The following is a 23,994-nucleotide window of genomic DNA, read 5'->3' on the forward strand; positions in this document are numbered from 1 at the left end:
CTCTCGACAGTCAGAACTCAAGCTCGAGGGTGGTTCGAGACACTTAACCTACAGGTGGACGGTATGTCACTAGCTAGAATTCGTGTGATGCGAACAACGCCACATCTACGAAACCTTTAGTTAGGGTTTCTCAAGTATGTGGGTCTAACCCTAGCCCTCTATGGTTCTATGCCACATAATCCTTGGTTAGGTCTATGGAAACCTTGCAAAATCACCATCATTTTGAGTGACTATATAGTAGACATGCATATGAATAACTTCCATACATATCCAACTGCCCTCACACAGCTGGAGAGGACTTCAAATGACCTTGGTCATGTTACCAATTATTGTAGAGCTCTTTTAAGGGACGGGAGATATGCATGCCTTAGTGATATGTAAGGGGATGGTCTTCTTTTGGAAGAGTTACCTGCTTTCCACATGGAGGCAGGATGAGTAATTTGGATGATGGGCAATCTTGCTTTCATCCTATATGAATGGATGTCCCATTGGTGTCTCATTGGTCTTCATTTGGTAGACTCACCTGTTTTCCACATGAAGGCGGGATGAGGCGATTTTGGGTCATGTTTATTGTTGTTGGCACACCAATGGTCCAGTTAGCCTTACAACCTCAGCCTTTGCTGGAGTATAACTCCTCGCTAAGGATTAGAGCAGAGAATCACAGCAGTTTTAAAGAAGCTTTTGCGTTCAGTCAAATGGTTGATTGTCTATAAAAAAGGTATCAATTAGCATATCCTTGTAACGTGCTAAGGTCTCAATAAGCACGTCTTGTAACATTCTTGGACTGCTCTGCAGCTGCAAGCAAAAAACTTCCACTAGAAACAGCACTACAGCAGTCACATGCACCAGCCAAATATAGCACACCTATTTCCTTTCTGCAAAATCACAATATTCCCTGCAACAGGCAAAACTTCACACTTTCATACGCTTTTCAGTTTCCACATGCAGTACAACCTGAGTTGTTGACATATTCTCCTTTGGTATTAATATTACACTTCTCATCAGTTCTTCAAAGTTGAGACACCCTGTTGAACAAATAAATGACTCCCCTCTATCAATTAAAAAATATGTAAAAGGCAAAAAGCCTATATTTCTATTTGGTCATAAACATGCCTCTGGCGTGTGTTGCAGCTACCAATAAGCAAATCAGATACCATGACAGTGAGTGAGAAATCAATAATCTGCCTGATTCCGAGTTGTAAGATCCCTTAATAACAAAGCCATATAATCCTGCAACAACATAATTCCCATCAGACACCCAACGATGATGCATGTGTAATTGAAATACACACAAGTTCCCAACACATCTCACAAGCTTACATCAACAAGACAGTCATCTTGGCACAGATGATCTGCCAAGAAAGATGTATTCGCTTCTTGATTGTCATTGGGTACCATCAGCATGCTTGCTGTTTCCGCTATGACTCTAAGTATCTCATCAGGTGAACTGCCCTGTTCAAGCTTCTCAACAGCCCTCTCCACATTAATCTGATCCAAACGACCAGAACAATTTCAGCACCCAGCATCTTTGATTGTAATGCCCATCAATATCATTGTTTCTGGTCAGGCCAAAGAATTCATTCATAAAAAAGTAGAGGACCAATCAAACCTAAAAGTACCATGCAAGTGTTAATGAACTGTTTCCCCTGCGTGTTTAACTTAATCATAGGGTAGCATTTCTACTGTAGCTACCTTTTGACGCTTAGCAACGGGTGCACTTTCTGGCCTCTCGGAAGAGGTCAAGTCCTGCTGCTCTCCCCTAAGTTGACTTGATTCACTTCTCTGTGGTATCTCCTGCAGCCGTTTTACAGAACTGTAAGCTCCTCTTAACCTCAAAGCCACATGACACGAGGTGCCAAGTTCCCAAAAAAGTATGCGGAAGCTCAATTTGGCATGCAGCAGGAAAGCCCACAAAATCTAATAAATGAGTTGCAAGCACGAGAATCAGACAATGCCAGACACATACCTGATGAGCATCCATATCAGCGATCCTAGCTCCATCATCAACATCAGATCTCGCATGTAGGTTAAAAGGAACACCTGAAGAAGCCTGTTCAGGTCTACCACCAAGGGCTCCACCAAAGGCTTGAGCAACAACAGGCATCATCTGCTGGAATATAGTGGAGAGGTTTGAGCCACTTGAGGCATCCAAACCATGAGACAGCAGGTCTTGGAGCCCATTCATCCCTTCCCTTACCCTCTCTGTGCTACCCCTTACTACACCATTCTCCCTGCTGCTTGCACCAATGCCCTGCAATAGGCTCAAAGCTTGCTCTGGGCTAGAAGTAGCACTCACTCTACTAAGAGCTTGACTAACTACGGGCATCATCTGCTGCAGAAGTCCTGAAAAATCAAGACCGCCTTGAGAGCTTGCACCTTGAGCCATTGAATCTTCATGATCAAGTGTTCCTTCACCCACCTGCTCCACGACCTGCTGCACAACATTCCTCATGAAAGGATTCTGCATGACTTGACCCATAAGGCTACCCAACGCCCCTGCAGGGAGACCCAAATCTTGATCAATATCTCTTGCTCTTGCTGAAGGAGTGGTCTCTCCTGAATTTGCCATGAACTGAGAAACCAAATTTCCAACATCAATATTGCTTCCACCACCCCTTGGCAAAGGGGCATGACTGAGTAGCTGAAGTACTTGATTGGGGACAGTTGCACTGGAATCTGGAATCGATGAAGCTCCTTGTGCATAGCTCTGCCCTCCAGTTGGTGGAGGGACCAAACCCTCTCGTTCATGAGCTGAAAGGGTACTTTGGTCCTGTACAGCCTGTCCAGAGGTGCTTGCAGCCTGGGGACTTCGCTGTTGCCTAGCCGATCTTTTGGGGGTCTGCATACAGGTAACCAACTGTAATCACTTCTTCCTGTAAGATGAAATAAAAGCACGCTAATAGAATTTAAAAAAAACCACACTTACCCGTGATGGCAATGGCTGCAAGCCTCTGAGACCAAGGCCAGCAGGGATGTTTGCCATATTCCTGTCTTTAGATTGCATTTTATCATCTGTGCCTTGTGAACTTGTTCCTGCCCTTGCACTGTTTTCTCCATTGCGTAAATCTGTGATCTGATCTCTGCCTTTAATACTGTTGCCATTTTCCACCTCTGCTTGATTGCATGTCTTCTTTTCAACCTCGTGTACCTGCTCCAGACTCAAGTCTATCTCGGCTTCACGAACATCATTTGGCACCTGAGACTGTACTGTCAAGAAAGCAGTAAGCAACCAAAAGAAAAGGACTACCAATGAATTCTCCAAAATATCAAATTCATACAATCTACAAAAATAGCCTACCCACCTGCTGCCCATCCACAGGGTGATTAGCACCTGCATCTGTGATCATATTGCTTGTTCCTCCCAGAGTATTTGACTGAGACACTGCATCTGTGATCATATTGCTTGTTCCTCATAATGAAGAAGAAACAGAAAGCAAAAGACATACTTGAAGAAAACCAGATTTCAGTTTACCTGCCCTATTATTTAGTGATGGCTGCTGTTGTGGATTCAATGAGGCGGCTTCTTGGGTGGTCGGTGTGAATAAAGTACGCAGAGCTTCTTCATTACTTACAAGTCTAGATCCACCCTGCCCATCGGGCACCCAAGCTTGCACCTGAACTTGTGCTCGTACTGTTGGTGCAATAGAATTTAATGACTGCTGCAGCACACTGGCAGATGGTGGAACCACAGGGGGAACTGGTGGAATCCCATGTACCACAACAGTTGGTGATCCACTTACCTGCTGTGAATTCAACTGCTGAAACCTTGCAAAAAGTGGATGAAGGAAACCAGAAGGTGCTCCAGTGATATCAGCTGGAGGCCTGCCCTGTAGAGTTGATGGCATTGCTGCAACTACAGTCCTCATAGGCACCACTCTAATTCCAGGCTGCTCGCTCATAGCTGATGGGCCACTGGCTTGCATTGGCACTGGTACGGCATGCATTGAGGGAGCAATGCTTCCGGCAATAGAGGTGGATGCTAGTCCACTTCCGAAACCCATTGAAGTGACAGCAGGGGAAACCTGTGAGGGTAAGTTATTGGGTACACCACCTTGAACTGGTACTGGAACTTGGAAAGGAGGTCCAGAAATTGTGCCTGTATCATTTGCATGAATGTGAATACTGATGTTGCGGGGCACCTCACCGGAGCCCATTGCTCCTGCATTTGGGTGTGTCCCAGTACCTATAGTACCAAATCCAGCACCTGGCTGGAAAGGAAGTGGCTGCACCAGCAGAGCAACCAGCCAAAGGTTCACTCCTTATAAATCGAAGATGAAAGCTTGAAACACCAGTGGGTATCAACAACCTCTTCTCATACCTGAACCATCATAGGATTTGGACCCGCTGGGGAGATGAACAAGGCAGGGCCAGCATTTACTGCAGACTCCATCTGCAGCCCAATAGATTTCCACTGTTTTACAATAAAAAATCTAACAGCAATGCCCACCCATAAGCTTGACTCTTGGAATACATACAGGAGATGTTCCCATCCTCAGAGTTAAAGTTGCTCGACCAAGCTCTAAAAGCAAAGCGCCCAATTGTTGCAAGAGGACTCCATCCCGTAGTGCTGATGACTGAAGCTCCCCTCGCACACCAGCATCAGCTAGATTCGGTTCATTCTCAAGTTGAGAAGATAACCTCTGTTATTCATAACATGAAGAACATTAACATTGTTAGCATGTTAAGCATGACCTGAATTGACCAGGAGAGTAAATACACTTGAAATTCACAGACTCAAAGTGAATGACACATTCTACTCACACTGAAAATGAATCAAACACAATGAGATTAGCACTAAGCATACTAATCACACTCTAATAATGGACTTTCACAATAGTGATTCGCACAATGAACAGCTTAACACAAGGAATTCCAAAAGAATTCACCAAGCTCTCATTATCAAAACAGTAGAAAGTGCAGGCTCACCAGTGCTCTCACATGACCTAAGCCATGATGTCAAAGGCTATTGCCACCTAACCCTCCTAGATCTGTCCTGGGGAGATTCCCTTGGTAAGGGCCACTTTTACTTTAGGGAACTAACCTTAGACTTCCTGTCTATATCAAATGCTAAGGTCAAATGTTACCCAAACTATTACACACAAGGCATGGACATAGGATCACCTAGATATTTCAACACTCTCTTGATCTACATCCATACATGGGCAAGGTGTGTAGACCAAGAACATACACAAGCACAATGTCCACTGACTATAAAGAGTGTGTTTACAATGATCACAAAGATGATAAAATGTTAGGAGTCACTAAGTTCAGGAAGGATCCACAAAATCGATGACCAATGCTGATGTAGCCAAAGATGCTCCAAGTGGAGCCTGCGAGCCTAAACTACTCGCATAAATAAACAAGTCAGTGCCTGGAGGCCCCGCCAAGATGTTAAGTCGATACACTCAATTGAAGTCGGTGTAGACGTGCTACTCGAACATGACGCCTATAAAGATGGAAGATGCATGTCCATCTCACACATGGAGTGCGCCACATAGATTAGATAAGATGAAAATGGCCCATATTCTTCCTCCCAGGACCCACATGGCACTTAGGTGTTCACTAAGGTTATTATAAACGCCTTTACCATCGGCATAGCTTTTTCCTTTTCTCTTTATTACCACAAAGGTTTTTTTCTAATGATTTGCTACAAAACCTTTACTGCAAAGGTTTTAAACCTTCCAAGGGTTTTAACCTTTTTAAGCTCAATAAAAGAAAACATAAGTCATGATGTCTCAGCGCACCGCACAGGATGACCGTCGCCATTGTGCCACAGTGCATCGCGAGGAAACGACTGGAGATGCGCAACTTGTAAGGAATCTGCATACCCACTTGAAGGTAACTTCTCTGATGCAGCCAACACAGACAAGCACCTACTGGGGCCCCTTGCCAGCTGCAGATCTGTCTTCCTCACGGAGCAGCCTGCAGGTGTCGAAGGAGCTGCACCCTACACAGTTTTTATCAAGGAGTTGCTGCCACTATCGCCTGCTTCAAAGCTCACATGTCACGAAGATTTGCACAGGTTGATACTGATGCTGCGACAGATAGAATGCCGTAATGGTGCTTGCTGATGCACTCTCAGCTACTATTTCTGGTTATAAGCAGCGGAAAAAAACTGGCATGGATAGATACTGTCTTGTCCGAGAGAAGTGGCCGCTTTGCTGAATGAGACAGAGGATCATTGCTCAGTTACAAGGTAGCGCTGAGTGCCTTGAAGGTAGCGAAAGACATGTTTCACTACCGGCCAATGCCAAGTGCCGGGACAATGCATATGTCAACCAATCAATATTGTTTCCTTCTTGGCAGCTCATGCATCTCATGGCTCAGCAAGAAGGAGCCAACAGAACTGTGAAGCTGACTACAAGACAACATTCACAGCTACTGTGGAGTGTGTCTGGCTCCGCTGTCTTTTGGCTGATCTTGGTATCGGACAACAATTTGCTACCACCCTTTACACTGACAGCCAAAGTGCATTAGCAGTTACGCGGAATCCAGTATTCCATGCACGGATAAAGCACATTGAGATGCATTATCACTACATCAAGGAACAGCTCCATGCTGGAGAGGTAGCCGTGACCTACCTTGACCTATGTGCCCACACAGGCCAATGTGGCAGATGGATTTACCAAGCCCCTTTCTAGGGAGAAGTTTGAAGCTTTCCAACAAGCTCTAAACTTATTACCTCTACCAAGGTAGTCTGTTACACCCTGTATCAGTTCACACCATTCACTTCAGGGAGGTTTGTTAGCCTTTTGTCTCTAAGAAGAGCCCTCTATCTCTAGGAAGTTCAGGTGTGAACAAAGCTGATCACGAACACTTTTTACCCTGCACTGGCAAGGGTTTTTTTTCCATGAGAACACAACCTTAGTGTGCTGTCAACCACATAAACCCTCTAACGGCTACTAGTACGTTGTACTCAATACCATAGTTGCAATGAAACATGTTTCATTCAGTTTGAATGAAACGAAACGTTTCGTAAACATTTCATACGAATGAAACGCATTTTATTCGTGTCCACCTGGGAACTGTCCAATTTAAGCGTTTTGTACCTGGATTCTTTAGTTTTAACTTGAAAACATGTTTTAATGTGTAAATGATGCATGTTTAATATTGTTTTTCAGGGAAGGCAAGATATTTTTACATATTATTAACTTATATATAAATTTTGGAGCCTGTAACCCCCCTGTTTTGTATGAAACGTTTTTGAAACGCCTGGGATTTGAAAGAAACGTTTTTGAAACACGTTTCATGAAACGCCTGGCAACTATGCTCCACACGCTCATTATCAATTGAGTACATTCCAACGAACGCTATCATCTCTGTCGCTCTCTAAGTGTAACATGCAACGGAAGTATTCGTATTGGAGGATCCTGTCACACAAATGCTCACACCGTCTTCTGTATCCTGAGTTTCGCAAGTTTAGCAATCCACTTTAAGACTTCAAACTTTTAAGAGATGTAGAGACAGAGATGAGAATTGTACACCGTATGGGGTCCCGAATTACCCACTGAAGGGCCCCCTATCCCGTTACCGAGATAGTATTTGCTTTATTATCTTTAAAGAGATTGACGGTGTGACTAACGATAAGCCAAACGCAAGACCTCTAAAGACCAAATGTTGGGCTGAACTGTACACTGCTATAGGAGCACCAAAGATGTCCAATCTCGAGCCTATGCACTCTTCCCAATGGAATGAGAAGAGGATGCAAAGCTGAGGCTGGGGGAGAGGCTGTTTGGGACTGTTCTAGACTGAGTATGAATGCTGTAAATGATTATGAATGCTGCGTTTTACCTTCACCAAGTCGCTGGAGCAAAACGATGAGATGATGAATGCTGAAAACTGTATGGATGCAGAAAACGCAAGGTGAACTATTGGCTGAATGCTGAACTGATGCGTTTTGCTGATATAGGAGTGCTGAATGCTCATGTGTTTGAGGCGCCTAGGGCTGTAGAAAGCATTTTTATGTGCTTGCTTGCAATTGAAATTGCATGTTGTTTTCATGCTTGCTTGACCAATGTGTAGTTCCACGTAAGGGGACGCCTGTCCGCGAACCGTGCGTGTGAAACTATCTGCTGACATGGTTATGTAGCATGTGACAGGTGGTAAGTATTGGTCATAAACCTAGCCTTAGGAGTTGGCATTAATTTATAAATGAGTGTGTACACACTTCATTAAGTTTTGGGAAACCAAAACTCACTTATAAATTATGAGCACCCAGGTGTTCACACACACTGATGTCCCGAGACGGACATAACGCAATGTCCACCGCCTAGACCTTATCCCCTTTGTACAAAGGGAGTAACCAGCCATGTGTCCACTCTAACTTGCTCCACAAAGCACCGCCTGCCACCTACACTGGACAACTCACCACCTCACTCCTCTCTCTAGAGATTGGCGCCTTCTTCATGAGGACTATTGGGCTGCATTTTCTGCACTTCCTCCTTCCCAACTCCACTTCCAAGCTTGCTAAGGTGTTTCTCAAGCTTCCAAGAGTGTTTCTGGATGCTAATCACTCTCCTACACACTCCCAATGACTGAAATTCAACAAAACAGCTCTCTTTATTGCTGTAATTTCTGGTCTTTTTGCTGAAAACCCTAATTTCAGCCCTCCTCTCTCAAGTTGAACCATAGGGGAAGCTTTCCCAAGGTTCCCTTTATCCTCTTGAAGACTTTTGTCGCGAAGAAATGCGACAAATCTTCCATCGCGAAGACTTCCGTTGTCATCGACTCTACTTGCAATTGGCAAGCTTTAATGCTTAAATATGGAAGCAAGTAGCAGGAGGGAGGAACCAGATTACAAGATCACATACCCTGTGTAGTATTCTCTTGTCCTACGTGCTCTCTTGCAAGTTGTTGCTACCATGTGTTGGTGGAACAATAGAGAGCAGATAGTAGGGAACATGGGCACTTGAGAGGGTAGTGTGGGTTGCAAGTCTACATCGACAACCACTTGTTTGCAATACTGTATTCATATGCATTGGTATGGAGATCTGGTCAGAAATGCCCATGACACTATGTACTTGATTCTTCCAAGATCAATATACTTTATTTGAGGGAGGGGTCGACCGTTCCGGCTCATTGTGTGTCTCTTGTCAATTCAGCAAATTACTTCTTGTATTTGAGCAAGTGTCCATCAAATCTTAGTGTATTTAAGTGTATTGATTAGCATTGTGTTCAACCAAGTTACACCTTGTGCTGAAGATGTCAAGCGCTTGAATGCTCAATGCTGATTTATGATTGAATGAATGGTTGAATATGCTAGGGATCTATTTATATGGGCACAATGAGCCAGTCGGCTGGCTAAGTCGGCTGGCTAAGTCGCTGGCCGACTGCTCATGTCCACCATAAATGCATAAATGATGTGTAAAATGCTTAAAATGATGGAAAAAATACCAGAAAATTCCTAGTAAATATCCTGATAAATACTAGATGATATCTGGGATGTTTGCCATGGTCTAGATGCAATGGATGAATGATGTGCAATATGCAGAATGCTTTCTAATACAAACCCTAAGGTTTCTACTGACTTTACATGCATGAATGCATCTCTTCAAGTGGGTTAAGAGACTTGGACTAACTAACTGACTTGCTATGGCCGAGAATAACCTACGTAGCTCGTGCCTCACTTCTCCTGGACTGAGGATTACAATGGGGTCACGGCGTACAACAAATATCATCCTGAAAGGTACTAATATTGATACAATGTTGCACTGATGATGATGAGCCAGTTTGTCACCATGCACTACAATGTACTCGTGAAAGAACTCCTCGTCTAGCCAACGGCTTAGTGGGTACCTCGATCTCGGAACTTCGCATAGAACTGATGTATCCGTCGATCGGAACCATGCTTCCAAAGACGAAGAAGGATCTGCTTAGGCTCGATAACTTCGGCTTTGTCTACCACGTCTGGCTGTTGTTCATCTGAAACATCAAATACTTCGGGTCCAACATATGGTTTTAGCCAAGAAACATGGAAAACATCATGCATCATCCAACTGTTAGGTAATTTTAACTTCATGGAGACATCCCTTAACTTTTTAACTACTGCGAAAGATCCAAAACTACGGAATGAAAGCTTGGGACAACGTTTGTCCACTTGTTTCAATCGTTGTTTCATGATGCGCATATAGACCCAATCCCCTTTCTTGAAGTGGATATCTCGTCTAAACTTACTTGCCTGTCTGTGAACTGAATAATGGCCAGGCTCAAAATAGAGGGCCAAACTGGGTTGAGTACCAAACTCTACGAAATCGACATACTGATCTTCTATGCTATCTAAGTCTTTTCCAGAGATGTTGAGAATGGTAGACTCCTTAATAGTCTGGATGCTTGTCTTTCTACGAAGAACATCTGCTACTGGGTTATGCTGACCAGGGATGTACTTGATCATTCCTCCAACCTAGTGGAAGAGCTGGCCCTGTCTAGTGTGCTGATCACTCCACTGGGCACTTGGCATCGTCTCGGGAGCCACTTAAGTGCTTGGGGGTCTGTGGTGACTATGAAAATGTGTCCATAAGGAATAGGTTTCAAATGTTTGAGAACTGACTACTGTTCTAGCTTGCTCTTGAAAGTCTTGGAAAGACAAGAGGGAAACTTGCTAGGAGGATCCAATCCATGGATCAAATCAATGTGATGGTCCTCAGGGCGAGAGGGTGGGATACTGGGTGGGAGGAGATTATTAAAAATGTCTGAATGAGAAAGGAGATCTGCCAACTGAGAGACTGAAGAAGATGAGACAGCGGTTATCGATGAGAGAGAAGCTGTCTCAGCATAAATCAATGCTCCTTCCGCTCCCTTGCGGATAGCTCGTTTGGCCTAGAGATGAGAAATCATAGGAATGCCAAGAATGCTCCTATCCCCCCGAATCATGACAGGCTCAGGCAAACCTTTAGAGATAATAAAGGTACCCTACCCCCAATTGGGAATAGGTTCATACTGATGAAACCACTCGATTCCTAAGATCATGTCACATCCCAAAAGAGGAGAGAGAATGAAATCTCGCTGGAATGAGGCCTTTTGAACCTGAAAAGAAAACTGCTGTGCCCATTGAGATATGTGGGTGCGGAGACCAGGTGTAAATCCATCTACCTCCAAATGATAGGGCACTAAGGTACAACTCATGTTGGTAGCCAACTAGGGAGACATGGCATCCTCACAACTGCCCATGTCAAAAAGGATTATGAACTCGCGGCCCTTGGCAGAGCCATAAGCTCGGATCAGGCTTTTCTGTGTGGCTCCCACCTCACTCTCCTGCTTAGCATCATGTACCACAGATGGCATGGGATGCATAGAAGGTGAGATCTGAACTACGTTTGTGGTAGCAAGCGGGTCTGGAGGAGCGGGGGATACTGTGGCAACTGTGGTAGAAGGCTCTTTGGAGGCTTACTCCGCTTGCCTTTTTGGACAATCCTTCTTACCATGCCCAATGGTATGACAGAAAAAACATCGGTTTTCTGATTGATACTATCTTTGCTCCTCTGGAGGAAGATAGCCTCTAGTGCTGCCTGCTTTAGCCTTTTCCTCAAGGGTTTTCTTAGGCTTGGATTCCTTACCCCCTGAACTAGAGCTAGGACTATTGTTTGTCGTAGTGTCTTTAGAAGACGAATTACCCTTCCCAGTTGGGGTGTCACGTGCATCCCGCACTTGGATGCCACGTAGACATTTCTGTACAGAAGGTGCAGGACCTGGGATGGTGAACTGGTCCCATGTGAGCCCAGTCCAGGACGAGTCAACCAGGGATCCATCTCAGATGTCCGAGGTCAGGTGTGCATTGTCCTGCACAGGAGTCTAAGGTCAGGTGTGCACTGTCCTGCACGTGAAACAGTGCCAGTCCGCGCTGTGAGTCTCCCTCTAGAATGATGTCAGTGGTTCTGTGTATCTGGTATGGTACCGGATGCCAGATCACTGAGTAGATAGTGGTTAGGACAAGGGGCCAGCCCACAGGGCTACCCCGGATCTTAGTGTGGGCATGGGAATGGTGTGGAACCAACCCCATGAGGGCCAGGAAGTCCCGGGCTGAACCCACCAGCCATGGAGGGGCTGTAGGACAGCCCTAGAGCAAGCTAAAGGCAAATTTCAGGAGAGACCCTGTGTTTTTCTCTGGACAGTATGCAGGTGTGCACGGGGACATGGTGGACAGTGTGAATGGCATCAGGTTGGAGTCAAAAAGTAAACCCATGTGTGGACAACCCCAAGTGTGAAGGGGGCAAAGAGATTTTGATTTAAAAAGGTTTTATAACCTTTGGTGGTCAAAAATTAATGTTATAAAGGTTTTAAAACCTTGGGAGGCCCCTAAGTAAAAATATAGAGGCTACTCTACTTTTGGGAGGGGGCATGCCTCTTTCTCACGTTTGCTTTTTGGGGAGGAGTCGTGCATGTTGGCTGCGTGGAGGAGAAGAAAATCACATCTACGTGGAGAGTACCTGTATAGAACTGCAGGTCATACAAAACAGGCAGCTGCAAGCTGTATGGAACAGGCGGCTGCATGTTTACTGGCGGCTGGTAGTACAGGCGGAGCTGACGACCAAGGTACGGGTGCTGCAGGTTCAGACGCCTAATGTGCAGGTTGGCTGGCAGCTGGTATAGGCAGTAACTGTAGGCCTGTACGGACAGCAGGTACAGCCAAGTACGGTGCAGTCCCGTACAGCTGGTACAGCTGCTGTACGACAGCTGATACAGGCGGCAGCTGCACACTATTTGGTACGGGTGGCTGCAGGTGTTGACCTGTACGGATAGATGGTGCAAGTGCATCGTACAGGTGGCTACAGGTTGAGTACTGTGCAGGCAGCGCATCGTATAGGCGGCAGTGCATCTCACAGGCGGCCAGGCGTGTGCTTTTTGAAGGACGGCGTGTTTTTGCAGAAAGGAGGGGCTGGTTTCCCTGGACTCTCAGGTGGCCAGGACTACAGAGGTACACACAGCTCTTTGAAGGCAAACTTGGATTGTAGTGTACAGCTCCTCTCACCCATAGGTGGCTATTGGGACAGAGGTGCACAAGGTGCTGATCCTCCTTGCAACAGGACTGTTTTGGGACTGTTTATGGGTGTTTTTGTTTGGCTACAAATTCATCTATGTACTTGGGTTTCTGGCTGCAAGTACATGTCATTTGGTTATGTTTCTTGGCATGGGAGTGATGCAAGCTCGCATGGCTGCGTGCTCATGGAGCAGATTGTTCTCTTCTTGCTAGAAAGAAACAGAGGGACCTACAATTATGGGCATCTCTATGTTTCCAGATGTTTCATGAGGGAACAGGTAACTAGATGTATGCCGTTGTTGGCGCTGTTGTTGAATGGTGCCATGAATGGTTCTATATGGAAACAGGACAGAAGTTTCAAAAGGAAACAGGCCTAAGGGTTTCATGTGGAAACAGGTCGTAGGTTTCTCGAGGAAACATGTATTTGGGTTTCTCCAAGAGATAGGTCACATGCAGGCAGAAGGCACAGGAATGGACACATGTTTGGTACAGCCTTGCTACTGATTGGGCAGGGGACAGGGAATCCATTACAGAGATGGATAGTACCCTTGGAAGGTAGAGAGGGTTGGTACAGGTGTGTCGACTATATGGTATGCTGTGCTGTGATACGAGTTCTCTCTTGAGAGAGTTTGGGTGTCTGTGTTGTGATGCAGTAGCACTGGATGTGTCAGGGTGTGATGCTGTTCATAGTGTGAGAGGCTATGGATGGTTGTGGCAGCCCTGATCATAGGAGAAAGCTTCTGTATGCAAACTCAATGTGAGAGAGTCTTTCGATGTGAACAATGGCTGGACTTATTTGTGGATGCCGAGTGGACAAGAAGCCATGATGCAGGTTCTTTGCAGGCTTCAGGGGTTCTACTGTGACGGCTGAGTTTCCAGCCTTATTGTAATCAAAGCTCTTATAATCAATTAAAGAAATACCGCAAGGGACGCCACTGCGTTTTGGGGCCAATCGGTGTCCGTGTACTGTTTGCAGGAGCACTCTAGCTCCCCCTGTTTGTTTTCCTTTTCTAGGTCCTCAATGGCATTGAAACCGCCCGTCATTTCTGAAGGCCGATTTCAGGCAGGGATTTTCCAGCCAAGAAAGGTCAAGAATTCTGTATTTTCTTTTCAGATTCACATCATTCTAATAAAGCAGATACACCATCCGTGGTGGGGGCCCTACAGAGGGTAATTGGGACCCAATACTGTCCTCTCTCTCTCTATTTTCTGCGCATCTCCTTTCAGTTTGTGCATTAATTTCCTTCGCGAAAAGAGTGCTGAATTCTGAGTATTGAGAACCAACCATGAGGTTCAGACCAAGGCACTACTGAGTGAACTAACATGGCTCCTTATCATCAGTCAAAAAGACTTGCCCAATAATTGCGGGAAACAACAGGTCAAAGGCATTTCAAGACAGGCAAGGGGGTCTAAATGCATTTTGGTCAAATTTCAGCTGCCAGAGGAAACATGTAAGCTTCCAGGGAAAACATTTGAGACTGCCATTTCCCTTGACACATCACGTTTCAGAGCTTTTTCAACCCAAATCAACATACATGTGTAAGAAAATACCCATTACATCTCCTCTCTCATAAACCTTAAATTCATGCCCATAATGTGAATGTACATATGTACATTCAACCATGTACTCTCGCCCCCCTTCCTCTCTCAACCCTCCTTTCTGATGTGGCATTTCCATCTTTGTCTCTCGCTCCCTAAAAACTGCCATTACCTTTCCCATTTAATTTCCCTCAACTATGCCTTGACGTTGTTCACACCCATCCCCACCACTTTACTGACTCCAGCCTGGATAGAGCCCAGAAGCCTGCCAGGAGGGAAACTTCAGATGAAGACAAGGCAGAATCACTTAAACTCTAGTTTTGTTGAGACTCCAAAGTTAGTCAGTTTTGAAAGATCGTGAACCGGTCCAGGATAATACAACTGCAAACTACGGAACTTAGCTAAGGTGCACAAATCTTAAAAGCGCATACTATTTCAACCAACTAAGAAAGCACACAATACATTTGCATCAACCTTAACAAGTGCAATAAAGCAAAGTTAAAGAATGTCGTGTGGATAACAAATGAAGCAAACCACTCACATCAAGTTCCACTCCAGCCTGACCATTTATGAGTCCCATTGTACGTCGAATCACGGCACCCAAGTTTGCTGGTGTAGGATGGCCTCTAACGGCTGCTGGAGAGCCAACGGGTTGGGTCGGGGCTGTGTTTACAGGGGGTGCAACTGGCATGGAAGCTTGCTGGCCTGCAAAATAATTCTTATTAAGCTGCAAATCTGTAAGATTGAGATGTTAAAAAATAAGTAAATGCATCTGTGAAGACAAAGATCAATTAAAACCAATCTCACCATTGGCTGCAAACACCTGCTCCAAACCATCAAGATACTGAGAAATTGTTGTCAAAGTATCAGGAATCACCTGAAAGAACATGGTAATTGATTAGTTGCACTTCCATCATTCAAATCAAACTATATTATTACAACAGTGCACTGCAAGTATGCTACAATTGATCTCAAAGATCTGAATATTAGACCAACCATGGCCTGTTGCAAGATCCGAAACTGTTGCCCCATGGCAGGTAAGGTACCAGGACTAGCAGCAGGCCATGCAACCTGAGACCCACCACGCTCTGAAAATAGTGGTTGATGTCCAACATCAGTATCTGACTGTGGTCTACCACCACCAGCTCCTGCCCCTTGTCCAGCCACAGCAGGTGACGATACAGCTGGGTTCACCATCTGTTCCAAAAACATTCAAGATACCCTTGACCTCATTAGCAAAAAAATCCATATACAATCGTCCATAACATATCCAATCCAACAATCAAGTACAAAAAAACATCACAAAAGAATACCCAGCCAAACCTCCATAGCAGTGTACCATGGCCTGTATGGTACTCTCAACCAAGTTAATGCAGATGATAATGTACTTTGTTGAGATGCTTGTCAATGAGGGAAATCTTAGTTTCTCCACCCCCCTTGGATTATTTAGATGAAGAGGAATGTTGTCAGAGACAGAAAAAATTATGCAGCCCATCGTCGTTTGCTCCAAAACTTCATAACCCTAACGGTGGGAGAGCTTATGTTCCAATACATGCATTTAAGTAGTGCTGTCTTGTTTGTGCAAGAAATGCACGGAGGGATCAAACGTATGCTTAAGTTATGGGTTCGTTGTTATCCCTTGTGCAGATGAAATCCAATAAGATGATCTAAAGAAAACCCAGAAAAAGAAGCTTGCAACAATCCTAAAACCCTTCCCTATAAGTATAAAACAAGAACCAAAGCTGCAATTCATCTTTTACAATTTGTCAATAGCAAGAAACTCACAGCACCAATGGGGCCACCAACATTTGCACCAGCATTTGTTGGAGCAAGGTTTGCAATTCCCAGAGATGTAAGCACTGAAGAGATAATCTGCAAGACATGATTCCACAGAGAAACTCATAAGAATGAACAAGACTATTGTTGCAGCCACCAAAGTAAAAGCTGAACATTTTAATCAAGGATTTCCAACAGACTCACCCTGTTAACATCTGGTAATCCACCATCTCCATTATCCGGTACATTGAAAGTTCCCATGACAACACTATGTGAAATCTGTGTAGGCCTGTTGCGAGCTGCAGCTGGAGATGGACCTTCTCCTCCTGTGGCTTCAAGCATTCAAAAGATAAGAACATCACTTACACTAAATTCAGTATCTCTATGAGATTGATAACACCAAAAAGTCCTTATACAAACCTTGTTCTTCTTCAGCTGGACTTATTCCACCTGAAGAAGATGGAGCGCCATTCGAAGGGACCTGCCGAGTTACCAAGTGGAGTGTGTGCCCATCTTCGACATCTGTTTTCTTTTGTCAAGAGGCCCAGTTACTGAATGATACCATTCCATGGACCACAAGCACTCATGTTTAATGAAAAAGAATATTGTACTTGTCCTTAATCAGGACTTTTAGGACTCATACAGTTCCCATCCTGGATGCAGCATACAAGATCCACAAGTTTCACTTGAGCCTGAGGAACCCCCTTAAAAAATCAATCCATGGATGGGCATGGCGGGTGTGGAACTAAATTCCAACATGCAAAGCATGGCGCTCACCCACAAAAGCAGGCTTATGCATAACGGGTATGGCCAAGCAGACACAGCAAGAGCAACACCAGTCCAGACTGCAAAAGCCTTGAGCACAACAAATTCAGAGATCCTCTTTATGTTCAGCAAAAAACTTTTAAACCTATGCTAAGCAACAAGATTACCAGCTACAATTTGTACTTCTACTGCCCCCCAGGCAGCCATATCTAAGATAGGTGCTCTATCATGATGCCAGACAGAAGGGTGCCCGAAGTCAAGGGAAGAACTGCTTTACATTAGAACAGCCAACCAGCCACTTCTGAGCCATAGATGGGCCAATGCATATCAGTCCAGCAAAAGCAAGTGGTTTAGCCTTCTTCACGCCCAGTTCTAAGCCTATATCATTCCCACTTATAGTCCCATCCCTATAAAAGCAATCTTTGGCATTTTACTATCCAGCCCACATTGTTTGACAGCCTTTTACTCAGCTCCAGTCTTGATCCAGCAGCCTTAGGTGCCCTCAAATTGACCTTTTTTTAGCCTCACAAACAACCCTCTGGCTCTTGGGTTTTTGATAGATGCTCATATAACTAAATGGCAGGGCCCTTGAGATTTATGTATGCTTGTGAAACCCTATTATTGGCAGCATAGCCAATACGATAGCAGGGGAGAGAGGGAGTAGAGACAAATGAAGTCCTCCAATATCCTAATATACTTGACAACACGCACTATGTTCCTGCAGAGCTTATGTAAGGAGTCAAGGATACTGTAGGCAGACAAATTATGATCATCTTTCAACACCTTTCCTCTGCAAATCAGGCGCTGGCTTTCAGCAGGTACACCTGTCAATGTTGCTATATGTTCCTTCAAGGCAGGGACTGATATCTGCAAAAGAAGCAAGCCATTTTGATAGTGAGAGAAAACCTTTAAGCTAGAAATAACAATAAACATGTCCTGAGGTGTCAACATATAGTTCAATTGACATACGGCATATCCAACACTGTAAACATACATTTTGATCCACATTGCACGTGTATACTTGAGAGTCCAAAGTCTTAATCTTTATCTCCATCATTTTAACCGAGCTGTCATTTGTTTCCACATGAACATTCTCTTCGCTACTCGCCCCCTCCATGAATCAAGCCTTGCTTAACTGTTAAAAAGAAGTAATAAGATTCCCTCTCTCTCTCCCCCTTCCTCCCTCCCTCGACGAATCAAGCCTTGCTTTACTGTTAAAAAGAAGTAATAAGATTGCCTCCCTCCCTCTCTCTCTCTCTCTCTCTCTCTCTCTCTCTCTCTCTCTCTCTATCCACATGCTAGTGTAGGAGCTCGGCTGAGAGGTGTGACACTCGACAGAGCCACTGAGTTATGCAGAGCTCGACGCCCCACACCCCATGGCCCTTGCCCACAACCCTCGCCCACGGCCCTCGCCCACACAGGAAGATCCGGGCCATCATCTCCCATCATCGCAGGACCTTCTCGCACCAGCTCAGTTTTACCACCTTGAGCACCATGTCACAATAGCCCATGAGGGATGTATTAGGGTGATATGAGAGCTCTCTGCTCATGTAACTAGATCAGATTTTAAAGTTCTAGATTTTTGTTATCTTTCTTTATTACTATTTTGTACCCAAGATTATGTACCTCATGGATATGATGTAACCTTTTGGTCTCATAGGTCATTTTGGCATTTTGAAGACGTTAATACTTCTTTCTTTCTTTCTTTCTCTCTCTCTCTCTCACACACACACAAATGAAAGTGTGTTCACGAGTGTAGGCACACATTGAGATGCGCCAAAGCTCATGCAAAAAGGGAGAGAGAGATCTCTGTCCGAGATATGTAAGATGTACACATATTTGTTCACAAAAGAGGCAAGCACACTGATGCCCATACATTCCGCATGCATAAAACGGCTCTCTCTCTCTTGTCAAGAAAGGTCTGAAAAAGGGGCCAAATTAGAATTTCCTAAATCACTTGCTCATACATGAAAGTGTGTAGCAAATGGTTTGATCCAAATGATGGCATTCCCTTACATAAGCACAAGACTAATGTCAGATCCTTCATAAGATGGTGTATAATCGATCAATATACCTTTAATAGCAACAGTCAAAAAACTCTTATTGATTTGTGTATTAAGCAAAGCTTTCGTAAACTAGGATAACCGGAACCTTTCAAAAAACCTACTATATCTGTGAATTAAGCCCTTGAGATAGGCTCTCTGCGTCAAGCCAAGCCTGCCAAAACCCCTGAATCATGATTTTTAATCTGTGGATAAGCTAATAACCTTCCAAAATTTCTATTTTGAATCTTTGTGTTAAAGCTAATTACCTTCCAGAAACCCTAATTGATATGCTCCTATAATAATCGGCCTTGGCAGAAGAAATGCAGAGCAAAGACGAGCAGCAAAAAACAAAGAGGAAAGGATTTGCATACTTACAAGTCTCGCAGAATCCTTGCTGCTGCGGTAAAATCGCGTACGGGGGAAAGATGAGGGGGCAATACAAGTAAATATAATATACCAGCACAAGGCGCCGTTAGCGCGCCGTCATAGATGACGGGACGCCGTCGAAGCTACAAATTTACATAATCGTGATTAGTTTATTCAAACCACAATTTATGCACGCTTTCTCGATGCTTCCACGTGTCAACGTTTTAAGAGCTCTCATGCTGCCACGTGTTAGCATTTAAATATTGGCTACATCACAACTAAATTTGTAATTGCAACTGATGGGGCACATGAGGGCACTGGAGCAATCCCTTTTTAGAACTTGATCGCCATAGTTGTGCCTTGCCACGGCTTAATTGTGCGAAGACATAGGGTTTTGCATTCATCGCGTGAATGGTTGCCAAGGACTCATTGTAAAGATTTTTGGACACTTAGGAACATGAGAAGGTGGAGAAAGCTATATCCCCAAAAGATGCAAAAGATGATGGTAATAGAAAATCATACGACTTATCGTAGAGTTTGTGCTCTCCACGCTCAAGTCATCATGCGATCTATTGATGGAAGCCTGGGTTCTAGTGGGAAACCTGCCTACAAGATGATAACTGTAAACACTTGGTGTGCAGATCATCAAGTGAGAAGGTTGTCTTAAAAGCTAAGCAGAGCTTGCATGTGGAATCGGCAATACCGCTGAAGGCAAACATTTGGAAGTGGTGGGTTGCTGAGAACTTTTCTACCAGCAAGGTGAAAATAGAGATGTCGTGCCCGAATCACCATAAGAAGCCATCAAAGATTGAAGTCTAGGCTTTTGGAGATGTTTTGATGGGAAAAGAAAAAAAAAATTGTGAGCAGTGCACCATCTACATTAGTTTTTCCTAAAGCTTGGTAACACAACCTGTATAACAAGGAGGGCCAAAGACTTGTTTAATTCATCATCCATTCTCCTTGGTCATCTACTCCTTGGGTGGGGTCTATGAAGGGGTGATCTTGGCTGGGACGACCTCACAACAACTGTTTGGCCTTTGTTGAGAAATGCATTAACCTCACTATCTAGGAAGATGTTGAGGGGATTGTGATAGACGAAGGTTTTAATATTTCACATCTTCTTTTTATTTTATTGATGCCTTTGGTCGTTAGAGTATGGGTCACTTTTATGTTAGTAAGATTAGGAGGAGGAGAAGCTAGCACCAACTAGTGGAGCTTGGAGTCTTCGGAGCTACAAGCTTTGGGGGGATCGGCAAGTCCCCACCATAATAAGTTAAGGCAACCATGACTTGATGTTTAAGCAATCTCATATTGTAGCATTATATGGTAGTGATGTGTGTGAACGCACTTAGGACCGTCGAGGCACTTTTTCCCTCACCAGGAGGTTTCTTCCCCCGTGCGTATGTACACCCTCTTATCTACTCATTTTGGGGTGTGTACTTATCTTTTGTATTTGGCACACATTTGTTTATTCTAATCTAGTAAGTTTGTATGCTCTCAAGCTTCTCTAATGTGTAAATGGTTCCTCATATCCTGACAAAGGAGTTGGTACAGTTGTGCTCACTACTGCAAATGGGGACGCATTTACTCTTTGTAAAGTTTTATATGTACCAGGCATTAAGAAGCACTTCTTGTCAGTTTCAGCCTTAGCTTTGTCAGGCTTGATGGTGAAATTTGTGGATGATAGATGTACAGTTTAGGATAGAAATGATGGTTATTCTATCATTACCTCTCAGGTACCTTGTTTCATCATGGCCTATACAAGATGGATGTATTTGAGAAGTTGAAGCATGATGCTTGCTCAGTCTCTACAACTCGTGCTATGAGTGATGCAAAATTATGGCATGCACGATTTGGCCTTCTAAATTATGGCAGTTTGTTATTACACCTTCAAAGGCATGATATGGTGTCAGAGTTGCCAACTCTTGAGACTCCTGCTAGACATGTATGTGAGGGGTCTATTCTTGGAAAAATGCATTGGGCATCATTTCCAAAGGATGGATTTGTGAGAGCTATTAAGAAATTACAGCTTATACATAATGATGTATGTGGTTCTATGAGGACACCATCTATTGGGGGATATCTCTACTTCATCACTTTTATTGATGATTACTCCAGATATAGCTGGGTGTATCTAGTAAAGCAGAAGTTAGAGGTTTTTATGTGCTTTAGGCACTTTGTATCCATGGCTGAAAATGCATGTGAATGTAAAGTTGGCACCCTTCGTTCAGATTGAGGGGGGGAGTATATGTCCAAGGAATTTCATGCATATATGGCTGAAAAAGGCATAAGGCATCAATGTACAGTGCCATACACACCTCAGTAAAATGGTGTGCCTGGGAGGAGGAATAGGTCTCTCATAGAGATGGCACGATGTATAGTGAAAGCCCAAGATTTACCTCATGGTTTTTGATTAGAGGCAACTATGTGCGCAAACTATGTGTTGAACAAATGCCTTACCAAAGCCTTGCAGTCTAAAACTCCTTATGAAGCTTGGCATGTCAGGAAGCCTTTTGTGGCTCATTTGCGTGTTTTTGGTTGTCTTGCTTATGCTCTTGTGCCTGAGCAACAATGTAGTAAGCTTGATGATAAGGCATATTTGTGGGATACAGTTCAGAAAGCAAGGGATATAAACTCTACTATGTGGCCTCAAAGCGGATTTTGGTACGTAGAGATGTTGTTTTTGTTGAGAATTGAGTTCAGCCCATGCTTTCATGCATAATGTATGCTCACAGTACATGTTTGATTTTCTCCTACCTTTGTTTAATGGAGGGCAGCCATATGTAGAGCAATTGAATGCACAACGAAGTGCTAAAATTCAACCGAGAGAGCAGCCATATAAGAATCTAGGCGTATGCCAAAATGGCTTGTGCAAACATTGAGGGATAGCAAGTTAGTAGCTCCTTTACCTAACAAAACTTGTGCAGGTTCTCATCATGCAGATTATTCTCATGTGGATCATGTTCTCATTTCTACTTTATGTAATGATGAGGAACCTATTTTCTTTGAGGAAGGACAAGATGATGATCATTGGATGCATGCTATGCAGGATGAGTACTCAAGACTGACACCTGACATTTGACAGATCTACCTCATGGGGCAAGAAGACCATTGGTACTAAGCGGGTTTACAAGTTAAAATGCAAAGCAGATGGTAGCATTGATCGCTACAAGGCCAGACTTGTTGTCAAAGGGGTATGCCCAGTAAAAGGGCATTGATTCTTTGCACCCACATCTCATATGACTACCATCAGGTGTCTCATTGCTTTGGCAACACATCATGGGTGGAATGTACATCAGTTGGACATTAAGATTGCATTCTTGAATGGTGATTTACATGAGGAGGTGTATCTATCGCAGCCTCTTGGTTTTGTTGTGAAAGGAGAAGAGTCTAGTATGTAGGTTGAAAAAGGCTCTCAGAGGGTACCTTCTATATGTGAAGAGGAGTAAGGACACATTTTTCGTCATCGTTCTTTACATTAATGACATGCTGCTCACGGGACCCGATATAGATCAGATTTCAACCTTTACGGCCAATTTGCAGTTATTGTTTAAGGTGTCAGATTTGGGACCCTTGCATTACTATTTGCGGATTGAGTTTATGTAGCGCAATGATGGCATTGTTATGCTGCTATCTGAATATATATGCAGAAGCTATTGAAGAGGTTTAATCTTGAAGACTGTAAACCTGTGGCTACACCTATGGAGATAGGTACTCGACTTAGTCTTCAAGATGCAGGAGACTCTTTTGATGCTACTTTGTATCAGCAGGCTATTGGATCCCTTCTTTATGTGTTCAACACGAGGCCAAATATACAGTATGTAGTCTCACAGTTGAGTAGATTTATGCATAGCCTAGGTACGAAGTATTCGCAGGCTGTTAAGCGAGTTTTTCGCTATTTATAGGGCACTCAATATTTTGGATTATTTTATCCAAAGGGGGGTGAGTCACAGGCTGCATGCTTTCAGTGATTCAGATTGGGCTAGATATTATGACACACGAGTGCCACTAGTGGTTTTGTTTTCGCCTTGGTGATTCATGTATATCATGGCTCAGTAAGAAGCAACCTACAGTGGCCACTTTGGTAAAGCTTGGGGCTTACTGCCCTTTTAGGATTGATCGGCCATACACGGGGGGATTTGTAGCATTATATGGTAGTGATGTGTGTGAACACACCTAGGACCGCCAGGGCACTTTTTCCCTCACTAGGAGGTTTTTTCCCCCGTGCGTATGCACACCCTCTTTTCTACTCATTTTGGGGTGTGTACTTATCTTTTGTATTTGGTAGACATTTGTTTATTCTAATCTAGTGAGTTTGTGTGCTCTCAAGCTTCTCTATCTTGTGTGTGTACATTGGTGCAACCCTAACCCTAATTCCAACACATCACCGATTTCTTGCACATAACAATTTTCAATTTTAAAAAGTGTTTGGTAAAATTTTTGGAGTTTTTAACTTCACATGTAAGTTCATGGTGCTCTGATTGATCTTTCTATAACTTTACCTTGATTTTTAGTAAGAGAGACTAGAAC

At 43.9% G+C, this 23,994-nt stretch overlaps 1 protein-coding gene across 10 annotated transcripts; it reads right to left on the bottom strand.

The window, feature by feature from the left end:
- Nucleotides 1-872: 872 nt before the first annotated feature.
- On the bottom strand, nt 873-19,625 carry LOC147608754 (uncharacterized). Of its 10 annotated transcripts, none has more exons than XR_015264298.1 (19): nt 19,474-19,520; nt 19,221-19,282; nt 18,048-18,188; nt 17,803-17,920; nt 16,709-16,810; nt 16,493-16,614; nt 16,298-16,384; nt 15,509-15,709; nt 15,320-15,389; nt 15,054-15,217; nt 4,476-4,640; nt 4,319-4,390; nt 3,473-4,223; nt 3,303-3,388; nt 2,927-3,202; nt 1,967-2,839; nt 1,693-1,794; nt 1,321-1,559; nt 873-1,230 (listed from the first exon to the last, which is right to left on the bottom strand). XR_015264298.1 is itself a non-coding variant. In XM_086788103.1 (19 exons), exons 3-19 carry the CDS (start codon nt 18,168-18,170, stop codon nt 1,174-1,176), a joined length of 3,537 nt encoding a protein of 1,178 aa, XP_086644229.1. In that variant the 5' UTR covers nt 18,171-18,188; nt 19,221-19,282; nt 19,474-19,520; the 3' UTR covers nt 873-1,173. The 10 variants fall into 10 exon arrangements, 6 of the variants coding, with proteins under 6 accessions (XP_086644229.1, XP_086644227.1, XP_086644231.1 ...); XR_015264299.1 differs by having other exon boundaries at nt 19,221-19,270; nt 19,474-19,509; XM_086788103.1 differs by having other exon boundaries at nt 1,321-1,488.
- Nucleotides 19,626-23,994: the final 4,369 nt, after the last annotated feature.

The sequence above is a fragment of the Cibotium barometz genome, chromosome 52, assembly GCF_041138505.1.
Source record: "Cibotium barometz isolate CiBa-2024 chromosome 52, ASM4113850v1, whole genome shotgun sequence".
NCBI lineage: Eukaryota > Viridiplantae > Streptophyta > Polypodiopsida > Cyatheales > Cibotiaceae > Cibotium > Cibotium barometz.

Excerpts from the sequence above, each read along its gene's own strand:
- LOC147608754 (XM_086788099.1), bottom strand. The coding sequence starts at position 18,170 with ATGGAGGGGGCGAGTAGCGAAGAGAATGTTCATGTGGAAACAAATGAC. Across the intron at positions 17,921-18,047 it reads CGTGCAATGTGGATCAAAAT|ATATCAGTCCCTGCCTTGAA; the intron begins GTATGTTTACAG and ends CTTCTTTTGCAG. Across the intron at positions 16,621-16,708 it reads TCCAGCTGAAGAAGAACAAG|CCACAGGAGGAGAAGGTCCA; the intron begins GTTTGTATAAGG and ends GAATGCTTGAAG.